Source organism: Rhinolophus sinicus, linkage group LG10, assembly GCF_036562045.2.
Source record: "Rhinolophus sinicus isolate RSC01 linkage group LG10, ASM3656204v1, whole genome shotgun sequence".
Taxonomy (NCBI): domain Eukaryota; kingdom Metazoa; phylum Chordata; class Mammalia; order Chiroptera; family Rhinolophidae; genus Rhinolophus; species Rhinolophus sinicus.
Genome location: NC_133759.1, coordinates 25,780,405 through 25,803,830, shown reverse-complemented (window position 1 = coordinate 25,803,830; position 23,426 = coordinate 25,780,405). Strand labels below are relative to the sequence as shown.

At 39.0% G+C, this 23,426-nt stretch overlaps 1 protein-coding gene across 4 annotated transcripts in view; it reads right to left on the bottom strand.

Moving 5' to 3' along the window:
- ZNF385D (zinc finger protein 385D) overlaps positions 1 to 23,426 on the bottom strand; it is a 723,301-nt gene that overhangs the window by 267,193 nt on the left and 432,682 nt on the right. The window contains exon 1 of one of the 4 annotated variants that reach the window (XM_019726025.2): positions 10,852 to 11,187. The exons of 2 other annotated variants lie outside the window; for them this stretch is intronic. In XM_019726025.2, coding sequence (XP_019581584.1) covers positions 10,852 to 10,873 — 22 coding nt within the window. In that variant the 5' untranslated portion in view covers positions 10,874 to 11,187. Of the gene's footprint in view, positions 1 to 10,028; positions 10,057 to 10,851; positions 11,188 to 23,426 lie in introns of those variants that run through there. One more of the 4 variants, XM_074312788.1, reaches the window with a different exon arrangement.

Genomic DNA, 23,426 nt, shown 5'->3' with positions numbered 1-23,426 from the left:
ATGACCATTTATACACGATCTTAGAGGTATATTTTCTTTTCAGTCATGGAGAGGAATGCAGAGTCAGGTCTATGAATTCGTGGTAACATAGACCTGGTAACAGCCATTGCTAACGTGAGTGAGAATGAACATTATGACAGAGTGCTGAGTGCTTTGCCAATGCCATCTAATTAAATCCTTATAATTATTCTAGAAAGTTGCATTTATTATTCCTGTTTCCCTGATTGGGAAACTGAGGCTCAAAGAAATCAAGTTACTTGCGAAAGTTCTCTAAGAGGAAATTGGTCTTGAGAGTCGAAGCTAGAATTCAAACACGATCTACTGGAGTTAGGGTGACCAATTCACCCCCGTCTGCATGAGACTTCCTTCATTACAGCAGTGAATGTCCCACGTCCAGGGAACCTTGTTAGTCTCAGGCAAAATGGGATGGTTGATTACCGTAAGGGGAACTCTAACCATGGACCATTCAGTATCTTGTAGAATAGAAATAGAGCCATGTAGGTTAGAGACTTTGACGTGATTTCCTATCCCTGCAGAAGGCAGTACACAAAGTTCTAAAGCCTTCCCACTTAAAGTGTGGTCAGCAGACCAGCAGCACTGATGTCACCTGGGAGCTTGTTTGAAAGGTAGGATCCTGGGCTGCACCTCAGACCTACTGAATCAAGACATACAATTTAATATGATCCTTGAGTGATTTATACCAACACTAAATTTTGAGAAGCACGGTTCCAAAATCCTTTCCAGAACCATATCACTATGATCCTGAATCAGCTAGTGTAGCATGAATCTCTTTTGGGTGCTAGCTCTATAAAGGGTCCCGAGTAGAGAGGAAGGGGACCATCTATAGACTTCCACTCTGGAAACCAAGGGGTCAGCACCGGGCACTTTGTAAGCAGGCCCAGACTTCATGCCATGGACTGATTTCCATAAGCGGAGACAGTGCACTGGGGAGGAAAGAACACAGGCTTTAAATTCAGATTGACCTGGGTGGAAATCAAGTGGAGTCCTGATCCAGATGCCTGGGTGACCCGGGGCAAGCTGGGAACTCCTAGGACACAAGATGCAGTCTATAAAGTGGTGAAATGACCCATCTCCGTGGTTCTCAATTCTGGCCATCCTTCAGCATCTACTGAAGGGTCTTCAAAGAAAATGCAGACGCCTGGGCTCCACTCCCAGAGAAGCAGATTTAATTGGACTGTGATGGGGGCCTTGACAATAACATCATTTCAAAGTCCCCCAGGGGATTCGTTTGTGCAGCCAGGAGTTAGAGCCAATGATCTTCCTCTTAAGGATGGTGGTGAAGTGCCAAGGAAATAACTCACACCAGCACCTGGCACCAAGCAGGCGTTCAGGCTCTTTTAAATCCCCTTTCTGTCAGCGGTGGTCACATCACCTATCTGTATCAGGGCTGCTCTCCACCAATAGGAGGTGAGGAATCCTCTAAGGAAATCAAGAGACTCATAAAGCCTATGCCTTGGGCTGGTCACTCCAATTTTCTTACTTAATAAGTATGTTACAGTTAGGAAATATCAAGCAACAGTGCCAAAAAAAAAAGAAGTAATTTACCAGAAGGTTAGTGTTTATGATCTTACATGACATCTTTTTCAAAAGGAAACAATAAATAAACAAACAAAGAAGCAAACAAACTGCTTTCAATGTACCTTTTAACAGCTAAAACTGCCTTCAGATATGTCTCTTGGGAATCCCCACCTCTCTCTAAGTTATACCCTCCCATGCCTCAGGGCAGCTACTTCAAACCCCTAGTGGTAATCATTGCCTTCCATAGTGTACACAGCCAGGGGGCACCGCTCCCAGCAGCTACCATGGCAAAGCCTCAAAACAACAGCACCTTCAGTTAGGAACTGTCCCAGGGCTTTACCAGCAGGCTTTAGAGGGATGTTAACGATTCCATACGGAAAGGGCAGAATGTTTTGCTTTATTTATTTATTTATTTATTTATTTATTTATTTATTTATATACTGTTTTTAATAGGAGGGCTGGTCAGCAAAAGAAATCAGTGTTTAGAATTCCCGCAACACAAAGAAGGATAGATAAAAAATCAATACCAAATCTGCTTTCCTTCCAAACAACTATTAATAAACTCTCCCAGCTTTCAAGGTGTCTATCCCCATTAGAGTCCTGGAGAGGAAGGAAAATGAGGCAGGGTATTTTTAGGAAGGGTTTTCTGCCCAGCTCACTTTCTCTCCACTGCCTCTGCTTCTGCAATTTCCCTTTGTTATGGAATAATGACAAATAACAGATTAGAAGTAGCCTCAAAGGTACATCTAACCCATAATACAAGGGGCTATTTGAGAAAGTAACCAAATGCTCCTTTCCTCAGTGCACTAGAAATCTCTGCTGGAATGCTAAGCTGCATAGCTGAATATATTTCCAAATTGTTATTTTTCTTTCAAACTCCGCTGTTTTCCCAATTCGCTTGGTTTTTTACATCCTTATAACAAGCCCCTTTTATATGGCACTTTGCAGATTACGAAGCTCACATTCAACATCTCATTGAACCTTGCTGTTAGACAGACTTTTTAACCCATTGTTAAAGGGAAAAGTTGACACAGAGAAGAGATTCACTAACGTGTTCGATGACACATTACCAGAAAGTGACAAAGTAGGTACTTGAACTGGGAGGCATTGCTGAAAGCTCTTCAGCTATACTCCTTTCCCTCTCACTTTTATCTCCCTCAAGTGAAACCCTCACTGATAAACTGAGACTTTTTTGCAGAGACCCTGTCGCATTTAAAGTGCTACTTAAATCAGGTATAAGAGCTCTCTCCAGGTGCTTGACCAGTTTGCCCTGAGATCTGTTTCTTGACCTTTCCCTGGACTGCCCAGGTGCTGATACCTACAAGACGCATTGCCCAGGTTGCCTCGTGAGTTGGCCTCTGTCTCGGTTCCACCAATGACAGGCAGAGGCAGTGCATGGGAAGATGAGCAAAAGGGAGAGCCCAGGGTATTCCTCTGTCTCTGTCTGCTCTTAAGGCTAAATCTTTCCATTCTTCAATGTCTTTGGCTTGCCATGATTCCATCTCCTGCCAGAAGGCCCCAGGCCCTGGCCTCCAGGATGCCATCTCCTCTTTCCATTTCACAGCTACCAGTTTCTTGTTATTGCTAATTTCTGGGTTGCCTTATCATCCCTCATGAGGCTTCCCAGCTCTTCTATCACCCATATAACAAATTATCTGCATTAAAGTCCTTCTCTGGGAATTAGTTGGCATGGTTCCTGTTTTCTGGTTGTCCCAACAGAAATAATCTTTTTTTTTTTTTGAATTTTTAGACATTGGTATATTGTGTTGGATAGAGTGGGAAAAGCAAGAAAGAATCAAATTTTACTGACAGCTTAACATGCACTTCCTGGGGCTTGACACTTTTATATGCCTTGTATATTTCAGTCCTCAAAATAGAACTGTGGGAAACATATTATCATTATTCTCCTTGCCCCCCACCCCCAAAAAAATCTGGATATCAAAAAAGTGTGGTGGCCTTCCCAAAGACACAAAGCCAGTAAGTGGAACAGCTAAGGCTGTAACATAGGCCATTTTTTCCCTCTTTATCAGTCATGCAATAAAGACTAGGCCAGGACTCCATCTTGAACAAATCCTAGAGATGGTGTCATTGTAAATATCATTTTATACCACAAATGACTTTTTTTCTTTTTTTAAACAAGCATTGAGTTAAATAGTGAGATAGGCGTAATATATAATATATAATTAAACAAGCCTTAATACATGACACTGTCTTGGAAAAGCAAGCAGTAGAGAAAACCTGGGTCCTGCCTGAGGCCGATTCATGCCTTCTAATTAGTATTTTTTTCCTGATTATTATTAACTATTTGATGTAAAAAGATAAGGCAGAATAAATAAAAGTATGAATTATGTTCAGGTCTCTGTTATTAATTGGATTCCACAAAGTTGAAACACAAATACAGCTTAGATCCCAATCATGTGTATTAATTTCTTTAGCTATCAGCTGGGATACTTGTTTCTAGCATTATTATTACAGACAATCTTCCATTTATAAAATATCCCCTGGGCTCTGCTGTAAAGAATAAAGAGCACTGAAGTAAGCCTCAGAAGTACTGAATTAGAATCTTGGCCTTAACATTTACTAGCTGTGTGACCTTGAGAAAGTTGTTTCAGTCATCTGAGGCTCAGATTCCTCATCTAAAAATAGGAATATTTATATTTTCTTTACCTCCTGCAATGGGTCATTTTGAGGATTAAAAAAAAGCATAATGTTGATGCATTTGAAAAACACAAATTGCTAAAAAAGTGTAAGGGATCATGTTAATTAAAGTACGTTTACATTCATTGTTGTGTTTTGGTCCTCAGAGCACTCTGCCACAAGTACTTGCCCTCATCAGCAAAAGCCATGAATATGAAAAAGGTTAAGCATGAAGAACAATTTTACAAAAGCCTTGCAAACAGTGTCAAAATTATCACCATGTTCTTCAGACTTAACAAACAGCAGTCTTGGTGACCGTCCTGGGCATTTTCCGTGACTTGTACAGAGAGGGTTTTCCTACCTGTCCCAGCCTCATGACAATACCAACAACTGGGGCAAATCCACTGAACCAAGTGAAGCTAAGAACTGAAGTGGTAATCAGGTAATTGATACAAAATGTAATTCTACCATCTTCTGTGATGATTTTAGGTCTTCTTCAGACTTTTTGGTACCTTGGTGTTAATATTCTAATAGATCTGTGTCTCTTTTTATATTGTAGAATCCTATGAGAAAGAAGTAAATGGAAGCAGAAAAAAGATTGTGACATTCCTTACATTTCTTGTGAGATCTAATTTTAAAGGTCTAGTCCTTACCTTTACAGATTAAAAACAAACAAACAAACAAACAAAACAGCTAATGTTTCAGGAGCAGGAATGTTTCTCTTTTAAACAACATAAACACGCTTTCACAGGGAACATCAGCCTTAAAGGATCTGCTGAGGAAGTGGATTCCCTTGACCTCTAATCTCCAATACCCCTTCAATCTTGCACATTCAACACCTATTTTTAAGGGTCTATGTGCCTAGCACTGAGCTGACTAGGGAGCTAGGATACAGATTAAATAATAGTTATCCATTGAAGAACTCAGACCACCAAACCCCACCTAACCCCACAGCCCCCATCTCCCACCAGGCACAAAGGTGTTTTGGGGCAGACAGCATTTTCTCAGAGCACCAATCCTGACACTGCTGTTGATTTCCCTTCTGACCTTGGCCAGGTTACTTTGCTCTTTCCTCCTTACTTACAGAAATGTGATATTGCAAGTGGGCGAAAAAAGAGAAAACTGAAATGTTGATAAGGAGAAGGGGTTCAATGCATTCCACCCAGTGCTCTGAGGAAGGTTCATATGCATTTCAGGTTTTGGAATCAAGAGGGTTTCATGGTAATAGCTCCAATTTTAAAGGCTGTGCAAACCTGGAGTTCACAATGAAGGCCGACTTCCAGCTGCTTCATAACGATTTTAACGCTGCGACAGAGCAAAGCGTATTCCTATTTTCAACCCTAGCAATTTGGTTCAAGCATGATCTCAACCACTTTAAGCTTTGATATTTCTAGCCACCTCTTATGCTGTATTTCCTCTTAATGCCACCAATCATGTGTGAAATTCTGTTGCAAAACTAATCTTTGTGGGAAATGATATGTAATGGCCTCTTTAAAAAGACAGAGGGAGAGGGAGGGCAGCGACTATGACCTTTGTTGTTTTTTGACATGTTTTTCATAGTGTAAAACAAATGGAAACATCTCTTTCTCAAGGTCAAAGTCGAAATAGGTTTCTGCTTATATAAACACCGCTCTTTTTTAAGCTGGAAAAACCTTGAAAATTATTCTTATGACTTGATTTTAAAAACCTCTCATGTATGTAATGGTTGTCAAACTTGATAGCTAGCTGCACTCAAAAATAGTTTAATTTCCTTATTAAGTCAGTACTTAATGTTTTACCTTTAAATCATGTGAATAGATTTAGGAATACACAAAAGATGTGAATGAGGAATAATGTTTGAGTATTTATATGAGGCACTATTCAACAATCCAGTGTTAAACACACACACACACACACACACACACACACACACACACACACACATTAGCCAACACATCTCCTCTTATCAAGGGAGGATTCAGTCAAAAGCAGCTGTGACCAAATCTTCTGGAAAGGAAGTCAGAAACCACTAATTTAAATTTCTCATTTGTTTTTTTTTTTCTTTTTTTTTTTGAACAATTATGCCACCTACAAAAGGGTAACTTTGCAAGTCATCATTATCTCATGAATTTTGGAACTTATCCCTTAAATAAACCCATCTCATTTCCATATAATTACAGCAACTAAGAAGATCTATTAAAAAAAAAACCATACACACAGAGGAAAATTTTTAGCTCAAAATTTAAGGATGTAATAAGGAATTCATGTTACAGGCATATTGATCAAATTTGGGATTTTATTCTTTAAAATAAGAATTTCATATGAATTTAAAGGAGAACAATATTGAGGGAGAAATCTTTATCAGTTTTGAAGTTCTCTTAGATTTCATGTTCCTACATATTATACTTCCCGACAGTATTCACTAGTCATATTCTCCCTGTTATATGGTAGTAATGTATTGCATGTCATTTAGATTCATTTGTAATAAAACATAACGATAATGACTTCAAACTTTTAAAGGGGGGGGGGTCTGCACTAACAAGGTCCTTCCTGAATTATTCTCTCCCCCTGTCAGTCTCAGGAAGACAGAAACACCTCCAGAGTGTTTAGAAGACTGTTGTGGACCTAATTCCCCATAACAGATCATTCAGTACAAACTAATTAGGACAAGTTAAATGTTTCCACTGAAAACACCAAAAAAAAAGAGGAATGTTTTTCATTGCTGCCTGCTGCTTTCTGCTCATTTCCTTGCTCATAACCTTGCCACTTAACTGTTTTCCGAACATACTGCTTTAGAGGTGAACCTTGGTCCAGCCACCAAGAAAAGTATAAATGCTGGAGGGAAAAAAAAAAAAAAAAGTGTAAATCCCAGGGGAAGAACAAAAGTCTTTCTTATGACAATGTACAAACGTGACTATTATAGACAGGGGAGTACGTTTTTGGTGCAGAATTTTCCTAGATGTTTTCCTAGTTATTGTATTGAAAGCTTCCTCAATTAACTATTTCTTGCTTTGATAGGCACATCACTAAGTATTTTGCCTATTTTCTTAAGCAGTTTTAGACAGCTGATCCACAATTAACACCAAGCTGAACTCAAATGGCTCATTCCTGCTCTCTAAATTTTACTCTCCCTTCCCCCCAGGTTTAATTACTATGCCATTAATAGTAGCATTTGGAGTGAGCTCTAATATTTGTCGCTCAGTTCTGTTCATTTGTTTAAGGTGTATCATTTCTTTTATCACTTCTCTCTTCATGTGGTTGATATGGGGCCTAATAATGTCCTGATTTTCGGTCACATAGAATTTCCCCAGTGCAGTCAGCGGCCCATTTTCTCTCCTGATGGCAAAGGGTTACAACATGGCACCTCTCTGGCCAACCATGGACAGTTTGTGAGGTTGACATGACCACTGGCAACGACTCACCACTCCAGCAGTGGAGAAATGTGTTGGGCCAGATGGAAAGGGGGAGATGATTCAGACATACGGTGCTTAGACCTGGAGACAGTACACAGTTACAACCTTCTGCCAGGCTCTGAGAAATAGCTGGGATGCACTCAAGCAAAGAACCTGCCCTTCATACCAGCACACTCCTCTTAACCAAACTGTAACCCAGCGGCTCCGGTCTGTTGTGCTGACAACCACCCAAGGCCTCTCTTCCTTAATCTGGGGAGAAGTCTCCCAACTGCCTGGCTTTTATTTCTGGATAAATTTTTAATGGCTATTCATCCTTGGCACATGTAATTTTTAACTATGTAAAATATTTATGAGGGTGGAGAGGGTAACTTCATAAGCATTTATTACTTTCCCTTGCATTTACAGTAAATCCTAGTCAGGTTGCTGACTGGGATTTTCCTTACTTCTTTCTCCCATGTGAACCTTATTTTTAAATCTAAGTAATGAATGCAAGATCAATAGAATAAGTAACAAAAGTATCCAGGGTGACTGAACAGCAAACTCTTAAATCACGGTGCAGTAAGTGCAAATGTTAACAATTATTGAAAACACTGCACTAAAATTTCAATAGGAGATAAGAGTGAGGCTTAAGCCATTAAAAAGGTTCCATTAGTCATGTAAATCTGAGACCGCACACTCAAAACATGAGCTAGTCTTAAGAACTGGTAATATTACTATATTCTACCAAGTTGCATATACACAACTGACTCCAACTGAGCAAGGACGAGATCCAACTGTCCAGTCCCTAAGAGTAAGGAGGTACACAGAGAGGCAGACAGGCTGAGCTAGCCAGTTCAGGCAATGATTCTTCAGCTACATTTGAAGGCAGGGGTACAACACTGCCAAATTAGATTATTCAGAAGGGAAGTAAATATCCTGCTTGCATATCAGTTTACCCATGTTACCATCATGCTCTTCATCACTCCCGGCTCAGGACACAAATAAAAGAATTCTGACACCTCTACCCCAGGTCCACAAATCACCGGAAAAGCCCAAGAATGCAGTCCCGCTTTCCCTTTGTTCCTGTTCTCCCTGACTTGATAAATCATTTGCAGTTCAAAAATGAAGAGAAAGTAATGGACAACCAAAACGCAAAAAGCATTGTTTTGAAAAATTATCTGAAATGGCTAAAATTTGGGATACACACATATAAATACATGCACATAAATACACACACACACACACACACTAATCTAGTCTTAGGGATTTGCCTACATTAGAGTGCTACTGAATCTCAACATGCGTGGGTTGGATTGCTTCTTGCCCTCATTCTTTGCCACGCATTTTATTAGAGACAGGTGGGCTCTCAGCGTTCTTCATGCCTAACAGCTTGAGCAAGGGGCTGCATAGCATAACCTGAAAGAAATGGCATTCCTGAATACACACGATTTCCTCCTGGAATAGAAAAACATATCTCACGCTGGAATGATGGTAAGACTGAACCATGCTCGTGACACAGAGGGCAACTTTAGCCTTGCCTTTAAAAGAGTATAGTTTCATCTGAAGTAGGACATCACATTTCAATTTGTACTATTAAAAACATGCATTGCACAGTGAAACCAACTGCCCTGTGAATCACCCTGCTTTACAAGACGGCCGGACTAACGTGCAGTTAGTAACATGAGCTAACCCAGTGAACATTTCTCCAATGGCCACATGATAATCCAGTACAGCACTATCTGACTAGTACTTTCAGACTATTGTCCTACTCCGGTTAACACTACTTCTTCACCACAATCACATAAGAAATTGTTGCAAGACGCTGAAAACTTAAAGTAAAATTATAATCTACTTTCCATTCCTCAAATATCATTACAGATACCAAAACTGTATTTTGTCCAAAAGGCCTATGAGCTTTACAAGCTTTTCCATTTAACAAAAATATATTCACAATAAATGATAAACACTTGCTACTTAATTGCCAATAAACAAGGTTTTCACGTCCATTGATACCCCCGGGGAAAGAGGCGTTGTTTTACGCCTGGGTTCTGCTTATATTTGGCTCTGAAATGAGGATTGTTTCTTCCAAACCAATTTTAGTCATTTTAAGACTTCTTTCCTAATATGACACAAACTGTAGGGAAATCAAAACTACTGTCAAGACAGCCAAAGGCGTTCAGCTTTTGCAACTTGTGTTCCTTTCATACTTTTGCAAGTGTTTCAAAGGCGCAAGAAAACAAAACAAAGCAAATAGTACACAAAAATAAATACCCAAGAAACTAATATTGCCTCAACGTGCTTATTTAAATATCTTTTTAATCTGAAAAATGACTCTCGATTTCATGTTTCAAGCCAATCAAGAAATCACCCGGAACGTTTTCTTCTTGGCATCAATCCTTCCTTAGCCCCTCTCCAGTTACTCTCACAAATCTATTAGTATCAGATAGATGCCCTTAGATGATGCTGCGGGATGAAACTTACAGAAGGAAAGCATAACTTCAAGGAGGAGGAAAGGCTATTCAGTCCTAATCCTGGGCTTCTTATTCAGTGAAGGGATTTTGCCTTCTCTCCTAGCAGTTAAGTTGCAGCGTTACAGTGCAAATGTACCGCTCCCCGCCCGCTTAAAACGCTCCACTGATAGCCCAGATCTCAGCCTCAACATGTTTTCTGGAAATGCAGGCAGCTCCGCTGAAAACCTAAGGGAGCCTTCCACCGTGGCACACAACTATGTTGCACAAATATTTAATAGCTCCGAGACCTCTAAAGATTTAAAATAATATGCATTTTGGGCTACGCTGCTCTAGTTAGACGGAAAACTGGGATGGTATGGAGGAGTGTTCTCAGCTGCTCAATCACTGCACGCCGAAGAATGTTTTCCCTTTCTGCCTCAGAATTAAGGAAATGCCAAGATGCTTAATGAAACGCTGATATTGACTAAGCTTTCATAGCATCAGTGGTATAAGAACTTTGTTTTGCATTCCATTAAGTTAGCCCATGACTTCCCACGCCGCACCATTTCTCCTTCTTCACTTACCGGTAGCTAAAAAAAGCCAACTTCATGCAGACAAATCAAGGCAAAGTTTATCCACCCACACCCCTGTCTCTTTTCTTTTCCAACTTAAACTCGTCCAGGACTAATAAACAGCCCCAATTGTAGCACAAAGGAAGCTTTGAAGGCTGCACCCGCTTGGTCCTCCAGTTGCCAACTGGAGGTAGGTTTAATGTAATAGATTCTCGCGGTTTAAAGATTTTTTAACAGGCTTGTCTGCACCCCCAGAATTACATCATCAGAGTTAACACTCACCAAAATACATTATGTTTCTCATTAATCAGACAGCTGGAACCCCACCGCGGCGTCTTCAGCATCAGCTAGCACCCAAGGCTGACACGCAGAGCAGAACCCTTTCATGCTACACTCGGCTGAGACGTCCCCGGCGTGGAGAGCAGCGAGCGCCAAGCGTGCGTCCTCCGCGGGATGAGCGCCTTGCAGGCTGCCTTGCCCGGGTTACGATCCCCGGCAGCTGGAGCGTGCGCTCGGGCTGCCTGCTGCACTGCCCATCCTTGCTGTAATCCGACTCCTCCTTGCGATGTCCTTGCCGCGCCTGTGACATCAGGACTGAGAGTACCACAAACAGACCCCCCTCCACCCCACCCCACCCAACCCCCGGTTAGCAGCGGCTCCATGAGGTGCTCCGATTGCCTGCTTGGACCAACCATGGCTCTCGGGAAGCTTTGACGAGCCCAGAAACCGGGAGGGGGCGGAGTGAGGGGCGCAGGAGGTTCTCTTAAAGAGAGAAGGGTCTCTGGATCCATAGAGGAGCACACGGGGTATGCAGCGTGCGGATGGGGACGTGGTTAAGGCGAGGTCTGCCATTAACGTGTAATTAGACACACTTTTTATCCCGCCCCTCCCGTAAATGTCATCATCCTCGCCAAAATTTAGCGTCCCCTACCAAGTTAAAAAGGTAGTGGGAAGAGGAATGGTGCCTTGTGTGCCTGCGTTCTCTCTGCTGTGGGCTTGAGGGTTTCTTGCTGTTGGTGATGTTTATACCCAAGAGGAATAAAAGACTCAAGGGACCATTGCTAGGGTAATAGAGGTTTTTTCCACTTAGAAGTGATCAGATCATAGAAAGTTGCCGAAGAGTTATTTTCATTTCTTATTTTCTGAGCTACTAGGTTGATGGAGAAATGTGAAGAAATATAACTGGTAATAAAAGTCTCCTCCCAGTTTCACAGGATCACATTTGCTGCCTCCCTTAGTAGGTAGTACTGAGGCTGAAATGATCTTTGACCCCTAAAGGGGAGAGACATTTAGCCTAAAAAGCAACCAAGATTGTGTCATAATTGCACTCCGGTCACCAGTATAATACACACACACACACACACACACACACAATTACATTTGTAATCAACAGTCGAGAAAGGCAAAGCTTAGCAAAGCCTCTGGCTCCTCCAATGGTCTAATGAATTGCCGTTCTTATCCTACATAGAAAAAGGCTGTTAGAAAGAAATCCCTGAAAGCTGTGCTGATTAATACTTAAATGCTCAGCAGGGAAAATAAACCCACAGAGCAAGTTCAGTTTCCTAAGGACTCCTCACTTTGCAACCCAACTTACCTACTGGGCTATTTAAACTTAAAGAACTCTACAACATGTTATGAATTTAAGAACTGAAGATAAAGAAGTGTAGCCTATGAAAGGAAGCAATTGATATAGTTTTAATATGGGTGTTCATAAGCCATGTTAGCAGATATTTTTACATTTTGATATTAAAATATTTAAAGGTCTTTTTTGCACAGTACTGTATCTGTTGATGGATTTAATGCATATTAGAAGTAAGGGGCTGAAGCTCCTAATAACAGCTTTCTGTGCCATCTTGCAAAACAGCTTAACCCCCTATTTCCTCTGGGTGAAAGGAACACTCTCACCAATATCCTCTCTCACAATGAATGATACAGAATTTGGTGAATGTGATAGGTAATCATATATAAATCAGAAACATTGCAGTGAGTTTCAGGATGAATCTAGCGATGTTCTTTTAGAAAGAGTACTCTTCATGTAAAAAGATTTGGAGGAAGACAATGTAATAGTAAAGAATATTTACTTTTTCACTCCTTTTTTAAAATTAAAAATAAAAAAAAAGTTACAGAAAAATACTAAAGAAAACACAGAAGTGTTCCCCCCGCGTGCCCCCCCTCCCCCTTTGGACAGATGGAAATCATCCAAAAGCACAATTAATGGCCCTTCCCTCAGGCAGGAGAACCATCTGTGGCCGAGCTTATTCATGATATTCATCAGCTGTCTTGACCGCCTACAGGGGCTAGGGGGCACTGTAGTTTAATGTTAGAGTTTTTGGTCCTTTTGAGTTCCTGTAGTTAGGAGATGCAAGCATTGAGAGTGGAGTTTAAAACAGATTTGAGAAACGAAAGGACCGTCTTAATAATTAATAACACCCTTGCATTTGCATGGTATTTTGCATTTACAAGGTACTTTCACTAATGTTATCGTACTTACGAACTGAGGTATAGAAATGTGGATAGTATCAAAGTCACAAATGAAAAACCTGAGGCTCAGGGACGCAACTTTTTCAATGATGTGGTTAGTAAGGAACAGTTGTTTTACTATTTGTATATGAAATTTATGCTAGAGTCCCCAGCACGTTTCTTTACTCAAAAAGTAAATTATGAATTTCCCATTTTTAATGGCTCAGGTAATGGTCTTCCCCAATTAAATTATGTCACTGCCTGTTACAGAAAAAATATATGTCTACATCGTCACGAATATACAGGCAGAGCATATCTGGTAATAGAACATTCCAACCTCTGCCTGGTTTATAGACGATTATGCCTGAAAGAGCAGCGTGTAGACTCCAAAAGTGAATGGCATCCAAGAAGCAAATGAGTGTTACATCCCCACAAAGGAATTCTATTCAACCAAAGGAAGGTGTTCTCTTTATTTAAAGGTGTGTGCCCCTCCGCCCTTCAATTAAGGATTATCTGGAATGCCAAGGCCTCAGATAGAAGCACTGCTTATCTCTGGATGGACTATAAGTGATTTTAATTTTAATTTATGATTTCACTTAATTTTTTGTATATATTATAATTATAAAAGGAAAAACGCAACTATTTTTATTTTAAAACAGAATAGCATCTAAATCATGGCACAGCTAGACATGGGGTTGGGGACCTGCCAGGTGTGCCTGAGACACTCCTATATGTCAACTCAAGAACAGAACCCAGCAGTTTCCAGGGAAGGACTTGGCTCCCTGGCCTTTACTTCTCCATAAGAAGATCTCAGAAGCTGGGAGATTCTGACGGTCATTGCTTGCCAAGTAGAAATACACATTTCACTATTAAAGGACGACCGAAAAACAGTTACATATTTGGGGTTAAAACTTCAATAAATCTAAAACAAAAATCCTAAGTGATAAAAAAAAAAAAAAATGATGGTAAGATGAGGACTTGCTTTCATCAGCTCAGCTATCCAGATGGCTGCCTGCCGGAATCCCTCACCTTGTTCATATCTTGCTGAAAGGTTTGTCCTACTCTCCGTTTTCAGACTGCCATGGACCCTCCCCTGGCATTTCCTAACCTTCTACTTTTCCTTATCATTCCCCATAACATTTACCACTATCTGACACACTACTGTAGACATCTGTTTCTTTTGGTCTCTCTTCACTGGAATATAATCTCCATGAAGGCAGAGTTTTTTTGTTTGTTGTTCACTGTTGTATCTACATCCCACACAAAGGTATCTAGCACCTGCTATTCAATAAATATTTGTGAAAGAATGAATGAACATACTGAGTACAACTGTATTGTGTGTAAAACATCATGCTTTTCTATGTGCCTGCAGTCAGTTCTTCGAGGTTGATGGTGTCTTATGCAAAGTGTTGACACAAATTGAATTTGTTCTTGCTTAGCAACAGCTGTAATCTTAAATTCCATGCAATACAGATGCTAGGTGGGACAGCAGGCCATAGTTTGGGAGATTGCTTGTCTTTTTGAATTCTCATAGCTGAACGCAACAGAAATTTAGTGTTGAGTTAGCACAGCCCAGTTGTGTCTTGCCATTGCCTTCCCCTGAGCCTTAGTTTAGTCCACTTTCATCTCTTACTTATACTGCAGCAATAAAATTTTATCTGATGTTCCTGTCTCCAAGCTTGCCCAATTCCAATCCATTCTCTATATTAGATCCATTATTATCTTTTCAAAACAGAGATGGTCAAGTCACTCCCTTACTCAGTACCCTTCACTGTCTGTCTATTTCATGTACGAGGGTATAGAAGGCCTTTCACAACCAGGTCCCTGATTACTCCTCCATTTGTAAATTATCCCTCACACTCTTCACTCCAATCCTATCACATGACTACAGTTCCCTTAAAGACTGTATTCCCTCTTACCTCTCTCTTTACCTGGACAGTTCCTATTCAACCTTGGGTCTCTGTTCAAGATTTATTTCTCTGAGTCCACTTTCCTAAACTTGAGACTGAATGAGGTGATGCTGCTATTTTTTTTTCCATATGGCATACAACATTAATTCCTACTCTAGCACTTAAGTATAGTGTGGGAATTTCCCTGTACTTCTCTGTCTCCAAAATGAAAGAGGATGCTCTTTTATCTCCATGCCCTAACACAAATCGGTATTTAATAAATGAATCCATTTACCTATTCATTCAGTTAATATTTATTGAGTAAATCCAATATTTTCTGAATGCCTACCTTATGCAATGAATTGTTCTAGGTGCTGGATCTGGATAAAGAGCGCTGCAGAAAGTTGACAGGGCATGCCTGAGGGGTATCTGGAAGAGCAACAAGGCCATTGTGCTACAACAAAGTAGGTACTAAAGAGTATACTAAGAGTTGAAGTTGAATGAGTCACATGGAGCCTAATTCAGGAGTATTTTGTAGGCCATATTGGAAAGACTTTAAGTTTTATTCTGATTTATATAGGATGCCTTTGTAGTAACATGATTTGGCATATTTTAATAGGTTCATTATAGTGAATGTATGGAGACTGGACAAAAGAAAACAAGGGAAGAGGCAAGGTGACCATTTAGGAAGTCTTTGTAATAATCTAGACAAGAGTTGGTGGCTTGGACCAGAGTAGGAGTAGTAGAGGCGATAAAAAGTGGCTGGAGTCTATACATATGTCAAAACGGGTCAATAGGCAATGGAAGAGGAAAAAAAAGGATTATTCATGATTGGGGATTGAGCAACTGAAAGGATGGCATTTCCACTCATTGATACGGAGAAGACTATGGAAGAACACACTTGCATGGGAGTTAGATGGTAGTCAATGGGGGGCATATTTTGTTTGAGATTCTTCTTATATATTCAAGTGGAAATATTCCATAGCAGTTTGACTATGAGTCTGGAGTTTGGGGGAGAAGTTTGGGTTTCATATTTAAAATTGTAAGTCATCAATTTAGAGATGGTAATTAAATCACTAGATCAGATGATATTTGCAAGGGAGTATAGATGAAAATGGAGAAGGGGGTTAAGACTGAGCCCTTGGACATTAAAAGCAAGAGACCAAGTATGTGAGTATTTGGTGATTGAATATTTGTTGAAAGACTAATAATATGTTGAATGAATACTTGCTGACATATGAATGACATTTGATGGAAGGCTATTTGTTTTAAGCCTGAGTTTGCCTCTGTCTGATATACCACCATCCACTGTCAAAACAGTTTGAAAAGTGGAGAAATAAGTAATTTGTCAATATGAGAATAAATGCCTAGTTCAATCGATCTATGTAGTGTTTTGATCAGAATTTTTAGATTGTGTAGACACAGCTAAAAACTCATAAATCATTTTTAATCCTAGATTCTCACTTAGTGCTTCCATTGAAATTAATACCTAGGGACCATAGTCTAGAAAATTAATTGCCTACCAGAAAAGACTTGATAATATCTTGATAAGAATAAAAACCTATAAATACTATAAAAACCTATAAATTCTTCATCTCATTCATTCATTAGTTACAGTTTCTTGCTTCTTTCCACCCCCAAAAATGGGCATGAGTGCAGGGCACATCTACGACATTCATGCTGTATCCAGGGCCTCAAACAGTGTCTAAACATAGGAGGTATGCAAGAAATACTTATTGAGTAAACAAATATCTCCAAAGTCTTCTACTTCTAGATGATGTTCCATCTTGATCCTACTGAGAATATAGTTATATTCTACTTGAAATGTCCTTTTTTATTCCCCTTTGTTTGTCTAACTAGTTATATTCACCACCCAAAACTACCCAGATATTTGACTTATGTATGACTCACATGTCCTTCTAATGAGCTGCAAAGCATTCTTTGCATAAATATTACAATATATATCAGATTGCATTTCAATGACCTGTTCAATTGTCAATACCCCCCAAGTTAATGAAGGCCCTTTGGAATCATGGAAAAAGTGAGATAAATTTTAATTCCTTGAGTGTTTTAACATACCCCAGAACATAGTAGAAATGTATGCCAAAGACTAAGGACATGGTATTTTGGGTTAGTGACTGGATTATGCCATTAACATCAGACATTGCCCAGAATTTAGGAAGAAGCAACCTTTGCTGTGGTTGGAGATAAGAATTGTGATTACACAGACAAGGAGGAGACATCAAGAATAATCTTAAGATAGAGAGAGAAATCCCAAAGATCTGAGAAAATGCCAGCCAGAAACCAGAGGGCTAATCAGACATCAGGCAAGAGACAGATCAGAAATTTTGTGCGTGGAGCAAGCAGGTCAGGAGGCAAAAATGGGAGCCAAGTACCAGAGTCAAGGACATAAAAGTTTAGGTAGAGTGATTCAGAGGAAGCTAATCACCTAGCTGCTTTTATAGGTGGCTTTCATTAGTACATTTGCCCTGATTGATTGATATAGTACCGATTCCCTTATAGCAGGAAGCATCACAAGCCACAAGCTTCCTTTCTGAAGGCTGTCAGATTATCTCCCTGCCATGCCTCCCTTTCTTTTTTTTTCTTTTTCCCCCCAAAGCCCTTCAGGAAGCTGTTTATATTTTTATACAGTGTTTTATAAGGTCAACTCCGGCCTCTTGTTGGTAGCCCCAGACCACCTAGTTTGGTGCCTCACTCATGGAAAGTTAAACTGTTATAAATATCATCATCACTGGAAGAAGGAGAAAAAGAGGCATGGGGAGGGTGAGGGAGAGGGGGAAAGGGAGAAGGAAAGATCCTATATAACAAGGCACTGAACTCTAATGTTTAAGCAATCACTCTAAAGCACTTAGTATCTTATTTAAGGAGATGAAGCATATATCTAAAAACATAAGTAAAATCAAATGTAATATAAAGTAAAAGACAGGTGAATAATTTAGGAAGTGTATGTAAGGGTTTGGTAAAATATTAAATTATGATGGCTTCAGGCAAACCTGGACAACTGCAGAAGAGGTAGAACTTAAGCTGTGTCTTTTAATATTTGCTCAGATTGATACAATGCATAAAAAGTTGCCAAACGACAGAAAGTGGGTAGGATTGTGAATGACATGTCTTGGCGACCAAGAACAAATTAGGGTATTTAAGGGCAATTTTCATAAAAGATTTTCATGCAAAGAAAAGTTGGAGAGGAAAACACAAAAGTCATACTGGATGTAATCTCACATTCCAGGTTAAAGGATTTGAATTTTATTTGGCAGATAATATAGGAAGTGTTAGCTGAATGAATACATAAATGAGCCTAAAAATTCTTCCAAGGACGGAAATGTAATAATATGGCTCCTAAGTTATTTGGTGACACAATAGTGTGAGTTAATACATCTTGTATAGCAGGTTGAAAGATCTTATACACTCCAGAGGTTTCCAATTTTTCTTAAAATAAAATTAATTTATGGTTCCTGGGCAGCAATTTGAAAATCAGCCCTCTTCCCATCCAGCCCCATAGCAAATGTATTTGCAAAAAAAAAAAAAAAATGGAAGAAGAAAACAGCATCATATTGAATTTATTCTTTTGCTTAAAAAAAAAAAAAAATCCTTCAAGATAAATTGAGTACAGCTGTAGTAAATTTGGATGCTTTAGGTCATGGGCATTCCATTTTTGTATATACTTTGATAATAACTATATAAAGTGAGCAGAGAGACAGTGAAACTCTGCCCCAATGTTGCAAGAATTCACAAAGTAATTGAAAGTGTCTCCAAGTGTGTATAATTCTGTGCCTCCAGTCAAATACAGTAGATGGAAATTTGTTTGGTTTCCTCTGTCAAATGTCTAAAACACATAAAGGAAATGTGTAAACAGAAAACAAAATATTACAGTTTCAACATTCTTTTAATTTTATCCCAATTTCAATCTTGGCTTTGCTCAAACATACTAATAATCCTAAGGGTTCATCTCTGATCCTTTTGGTGAATAAAATAACCGAATGTGATTTTTACCCTTGACTCAAAAGTGTCAGTTCTGGAAATCTACGGTATTTGTCACCATGAATACCATTTAACTGCAGCAGTACCCAAAGGAACTCTGCACAGCCACACGTGAATACAACTGGAGGAACTTAATTAATCTTGCTGTCACTTCCATGATGCTTTTCATTAGTTTTGCTGCTATCTGATCAACCGGCCTTCTCCGTATTGGAAATGTTACCCACAGTCTCTTGTAAAAGCATTTTCAAAAGGTAAACAAAGACTCACCTCTGTGGTAGGGAGCTTTTATGCAGATGGACATTATTACTACTACTCTAATATGGAGGTAACCCTCACATTTCATGTTTAAGATTATAAAGTCACAGGAAACATAAATATCTGGTCTGTCCCCAACTGAAAAAGTGTTTTAAACTCTAAACACAGATTATGTATTTGAAATAGAAGGTCATATTTTTCTTTATGTTCTTTTTCATGAGTACTGATGCTTAGTGCAGTATCAGGAACTGTACTGACTAAATATAGAATTTAATTCATAAGAAATCTAGACTTTTTCACTGACCACTGGAAAACAGATTAGTTAAAAGTAGATTAGATTAGACATTTTGACAGAGGAAATGAGGATTTATCTGATAGAATGAAGAAAGTGATAATTCAGTGATAATATTGGCCTTCTTGGAGTCATATTTTTAAAAGATTGGTTTAATATGTGTATATTTTAAGTATAATTTTATATGCATTCTTTTTTTGCATTATTTTGTCAATGCTGACCATAGTTTAATTTCCTTAAATTTGGATTTTATAAAATGTTATCACATTTTGACTACAATTGACCCTTGAATAACAAAGGGGTAAGGAGTCCTGACCCCCGCAACAGTCAAAAATTTGCATATAACTTTTGACTCTCCTAAAACTTAACTACTAATAGTCTACTACTGACCAGAAGCCTTACCAATAACAAAAATTGTCAATTAACACATCTTTTATATGGCCTATGTATTATATAATGTATTCTTACAATAAGAAAACTAGATAAAATAAAACATTATTAGGAAAATCATCAGGAAGAGAAAATACATGTATAGCATTTGTGAAAAAAACTTCACATATTAGTGGGCCTATATAGTTCGAACCCATGTTGCTCAAGGGCCACCGGTATATGATAATCAATTCATACCTCTGGGATAGCCATGAGAACTAGAAAAGGAACTCACCAATAGCTCAACATATGTGGTGGACTCTGTTGGAGAAATATAAGAAAATAATGTGGCCCCTTTTCTCCTTTGCGGAAGCCAGCCTCCAGAATAGTCCCGAGTGATTCTTGTTCCCCAGTAATTACATTCTGTATAGCCCCTTCCCACTGAGACTTTCAATCAACCTCCAGCATCAACTTGCCAGGCATGTGAGTAAGCCATCTTGGAAGTGGATCCTTCACCTTGGGTCAAGCCTTCAGATACCTGTAGCCATAACCAACATTTTAAACAAAACTCCTAAGAGACCCCAAATCAGAACTAGCCACCTGAGCAACCCTCAAATTCCTGATCCACAACAACTGTGTGTGATAATAAACATTCATTGTTGTTTGAAGCGTCTGAGCTTGGGGTGGCTTTGAAAACAAACAAACAAACAAATACAAAAAAATTAATAGATGACTAATATATCATGGAAATTTACAGTCTAGTTGTAACAATGAGATTTCGGTACATTAGTTAAAATTATGAAAATGTGATCTAGAGATCAGCTAAGATAGAGATAGATATAGGGCCTTGAGGATATATATTCTTTTGGGTCCTGGTTTCTTAATCCATACAATGATGGTGTGGGAATGAGTAAGGGTCACCAATGCAAGAGCATATAGTGGTGAGGGAAGTAACACAGCTGCATAGGGTTTATAGAGAGTTATCAGAGTTTTGGAGGATTAAAGAGGGTGCCATCTGTCAAGGGGTACCTGTTACTTAGCTTCAATTGACAGGATGCCATGAGGGAATGTAGACCCAGTGTTGCCAGATTCTTCCATTTTTTTTCCCTAGCTTTTACATTCTATGACTAAAACATTACCCATTTGATAAAAATTTTCACTTAACTTCAATTTGAAACCATGGTGGTTGAAAGTTATAGTTGAAAATTTTTCTTTTTTTTCCATATACTTTTTTTTTTTTTTTTTTGCATTTTCCAATATCTTTAAAACTTTATACAAGGATTTATTTTACTGCATTCTGGTGTTCCACCCATTCTTCTCTTCCACAATCATCTCTACCCTTTTCTCTCTCTCTCACAATTAAACTTCTAGCATTCATCTACCAACAAATGTTACTCTCTTGATGGTCCACTCATGGTGCCTCTTCTAGGAGGCTTTTCTTGATTGCTACAGTCATAATTAGTGAATACTTCTCTTATGTCTCAAGAATTCTTTATCCCTTGAGTCCTACTGGGTGTATCTCCCTGTTTTTAATGTGAAATTCCATTAGGCAAAATTAATGTATCTTGTTTATTTTATTGTCCACGGCTGGAGATGAGGATCAGAATTATCCAAAAATGCCTATCTGAGATGTACTTCCCAGACCTCCCTAAAATGACAGACTTGTTGTTCAGCTCTAGGAGTACTGTAGACAGATGGCTTTCAACTGTCAGGCCCTCTAGTTATTGTTTCAACTGCTGGAAGCTGTCTTGCCAAGGTTTCACCCCTTCGTGATGAACCGTATCCAACAATAAGTGTGGGAGTAAAATATTGGGCCACTCAAAATCTCGAGTATCCAAAACTATCTTTGGATCTGCAGCACAGCTCAACTTCTTCCTCTCCCCACTCCAATTCCTCTTCCCCTTCCCACAGTGCTGACCCAGATCACTCCCTAATAAACATCGTGCACGTGAACCTTCATCTGAGTCTGTTTCCTGGAGAACCTATCCTGTGGCACTCTCACTGAGTAAGTACTCAATAAATGCATGGGGGTATAAATTTAAGTCCCAAAGGTTTACAGACAAACAAGACTAATTTCTCAAAGAAGAGAGCATGGTTATTCTCCCAGAAGCCCTTGAAATTCCTGGGTAATTTAGGAAGTAAGCCCATCTATTCTCCAGAGACTTGTTGCTTTTGGAATTAATGTGAGAAAAGGAAAGCCTAAAATTTAAATAAATGCCGTGGTCCGTGTACTCTGTCTGAGTAATAGTGATGGTTCTGAGCTGTCAGGTCTCCCAGGAGATATTCAATCATGATGCTCTCCTTTTTCTCTTGAACAAGGGTAATCACTCAGCATTTTATCTTTTCTAGAAGGTGTCATTACTTTGAAAGACAATAAAAGTCTCACAAGTGTTTCTATACAGTGGAAAGTTTTCTCTTCACCTTCAAGGGAAAAAAAAAAAAAGAAAGAAAGAAAACTAAAGGAAAAAAAACCCTAATTATTCTGAGTGTGAAGAAATACATTAGCTTTGAGGAACTTCCATAATTTTGAAGTATAAAATTTCTTGGTAAGTTCTTTCAAACTGAGTAATTGATCATGTTCTTTAGTGCCTGTAATATATATAACATATCCTTTAAAATTAAATTGTTTTAGTTAAGTAACTAAACCATTCTTTCTGGAGGAAAAAATAAACTTTGCTTTAGAAAATCTGTGATGCAGAGATATGTATGGAAAGTCTACCCTAAACAAACCATCAAGAATATGTTCCTCTTAACCTCTGACTACATGTTACCAACATGTAGCGTGGAGTAAAACCAAGCAGTTTATCACCTAGTTTCAAGTCCAATGCTTAATCTGGAATTCATTTAACTTTTTTCATTCAATTACTAATTTCACAAATATTCATGAGTATCCATGTGTCAAGCATTGTGCTTGGGGCTAGGGATATAGGAGTGATCAAGATAGATATTGTCTGTGTCTTCATGGAACTTACCATTTTCCAAAGAATGGAGGATTGTAATGAAAGATGAATCAATGGCTGCAATAATCTGTTGAGATGCAGAAAGAGAGAAAAAGGTGGGCAGTCAAGGAGGTTAGAAAAGGACTTTTGAGAATATAACATACAAGTTGAAGGGTGAGGATAATTTACCCTGAAATTAGTTAGATAAAAATCAGGGAAGAGTATCCCAAGCACAGTTAGTAGCATGGGCAAAGGTGCAGAAGAAAAAGGAGTATGGGACACAAGCTAAGAGATGTTCAGTAAGGAGAGGCAGGAGACAGTGGTATAGAATGAGGTAGGACAGCTAGTTTGGAGGCTATCATGAAACTGAAAGAAGGATTTGAAAAAACAGAGAGGATTTAATCAGGAAAGTGATGGACTGCATGGTTATACATTCAAAAGGTACTAGAATAGTTAACTACTAAGAATTCTGTGGAAATAAAGCTCTCATGTAACCATGCAACTCTGAGATAAGCATACACAGTAATACCATAAATCTCTGGTGTAAGCCAAGTTTTGTTCGGTTCAGGTTTTCTATGTGCCATCCAGTGAAATACAATAGGCAAGAAAAGAAGAAAAAAAAAAAAGAAAGAAAAACAATGTCATGCATGG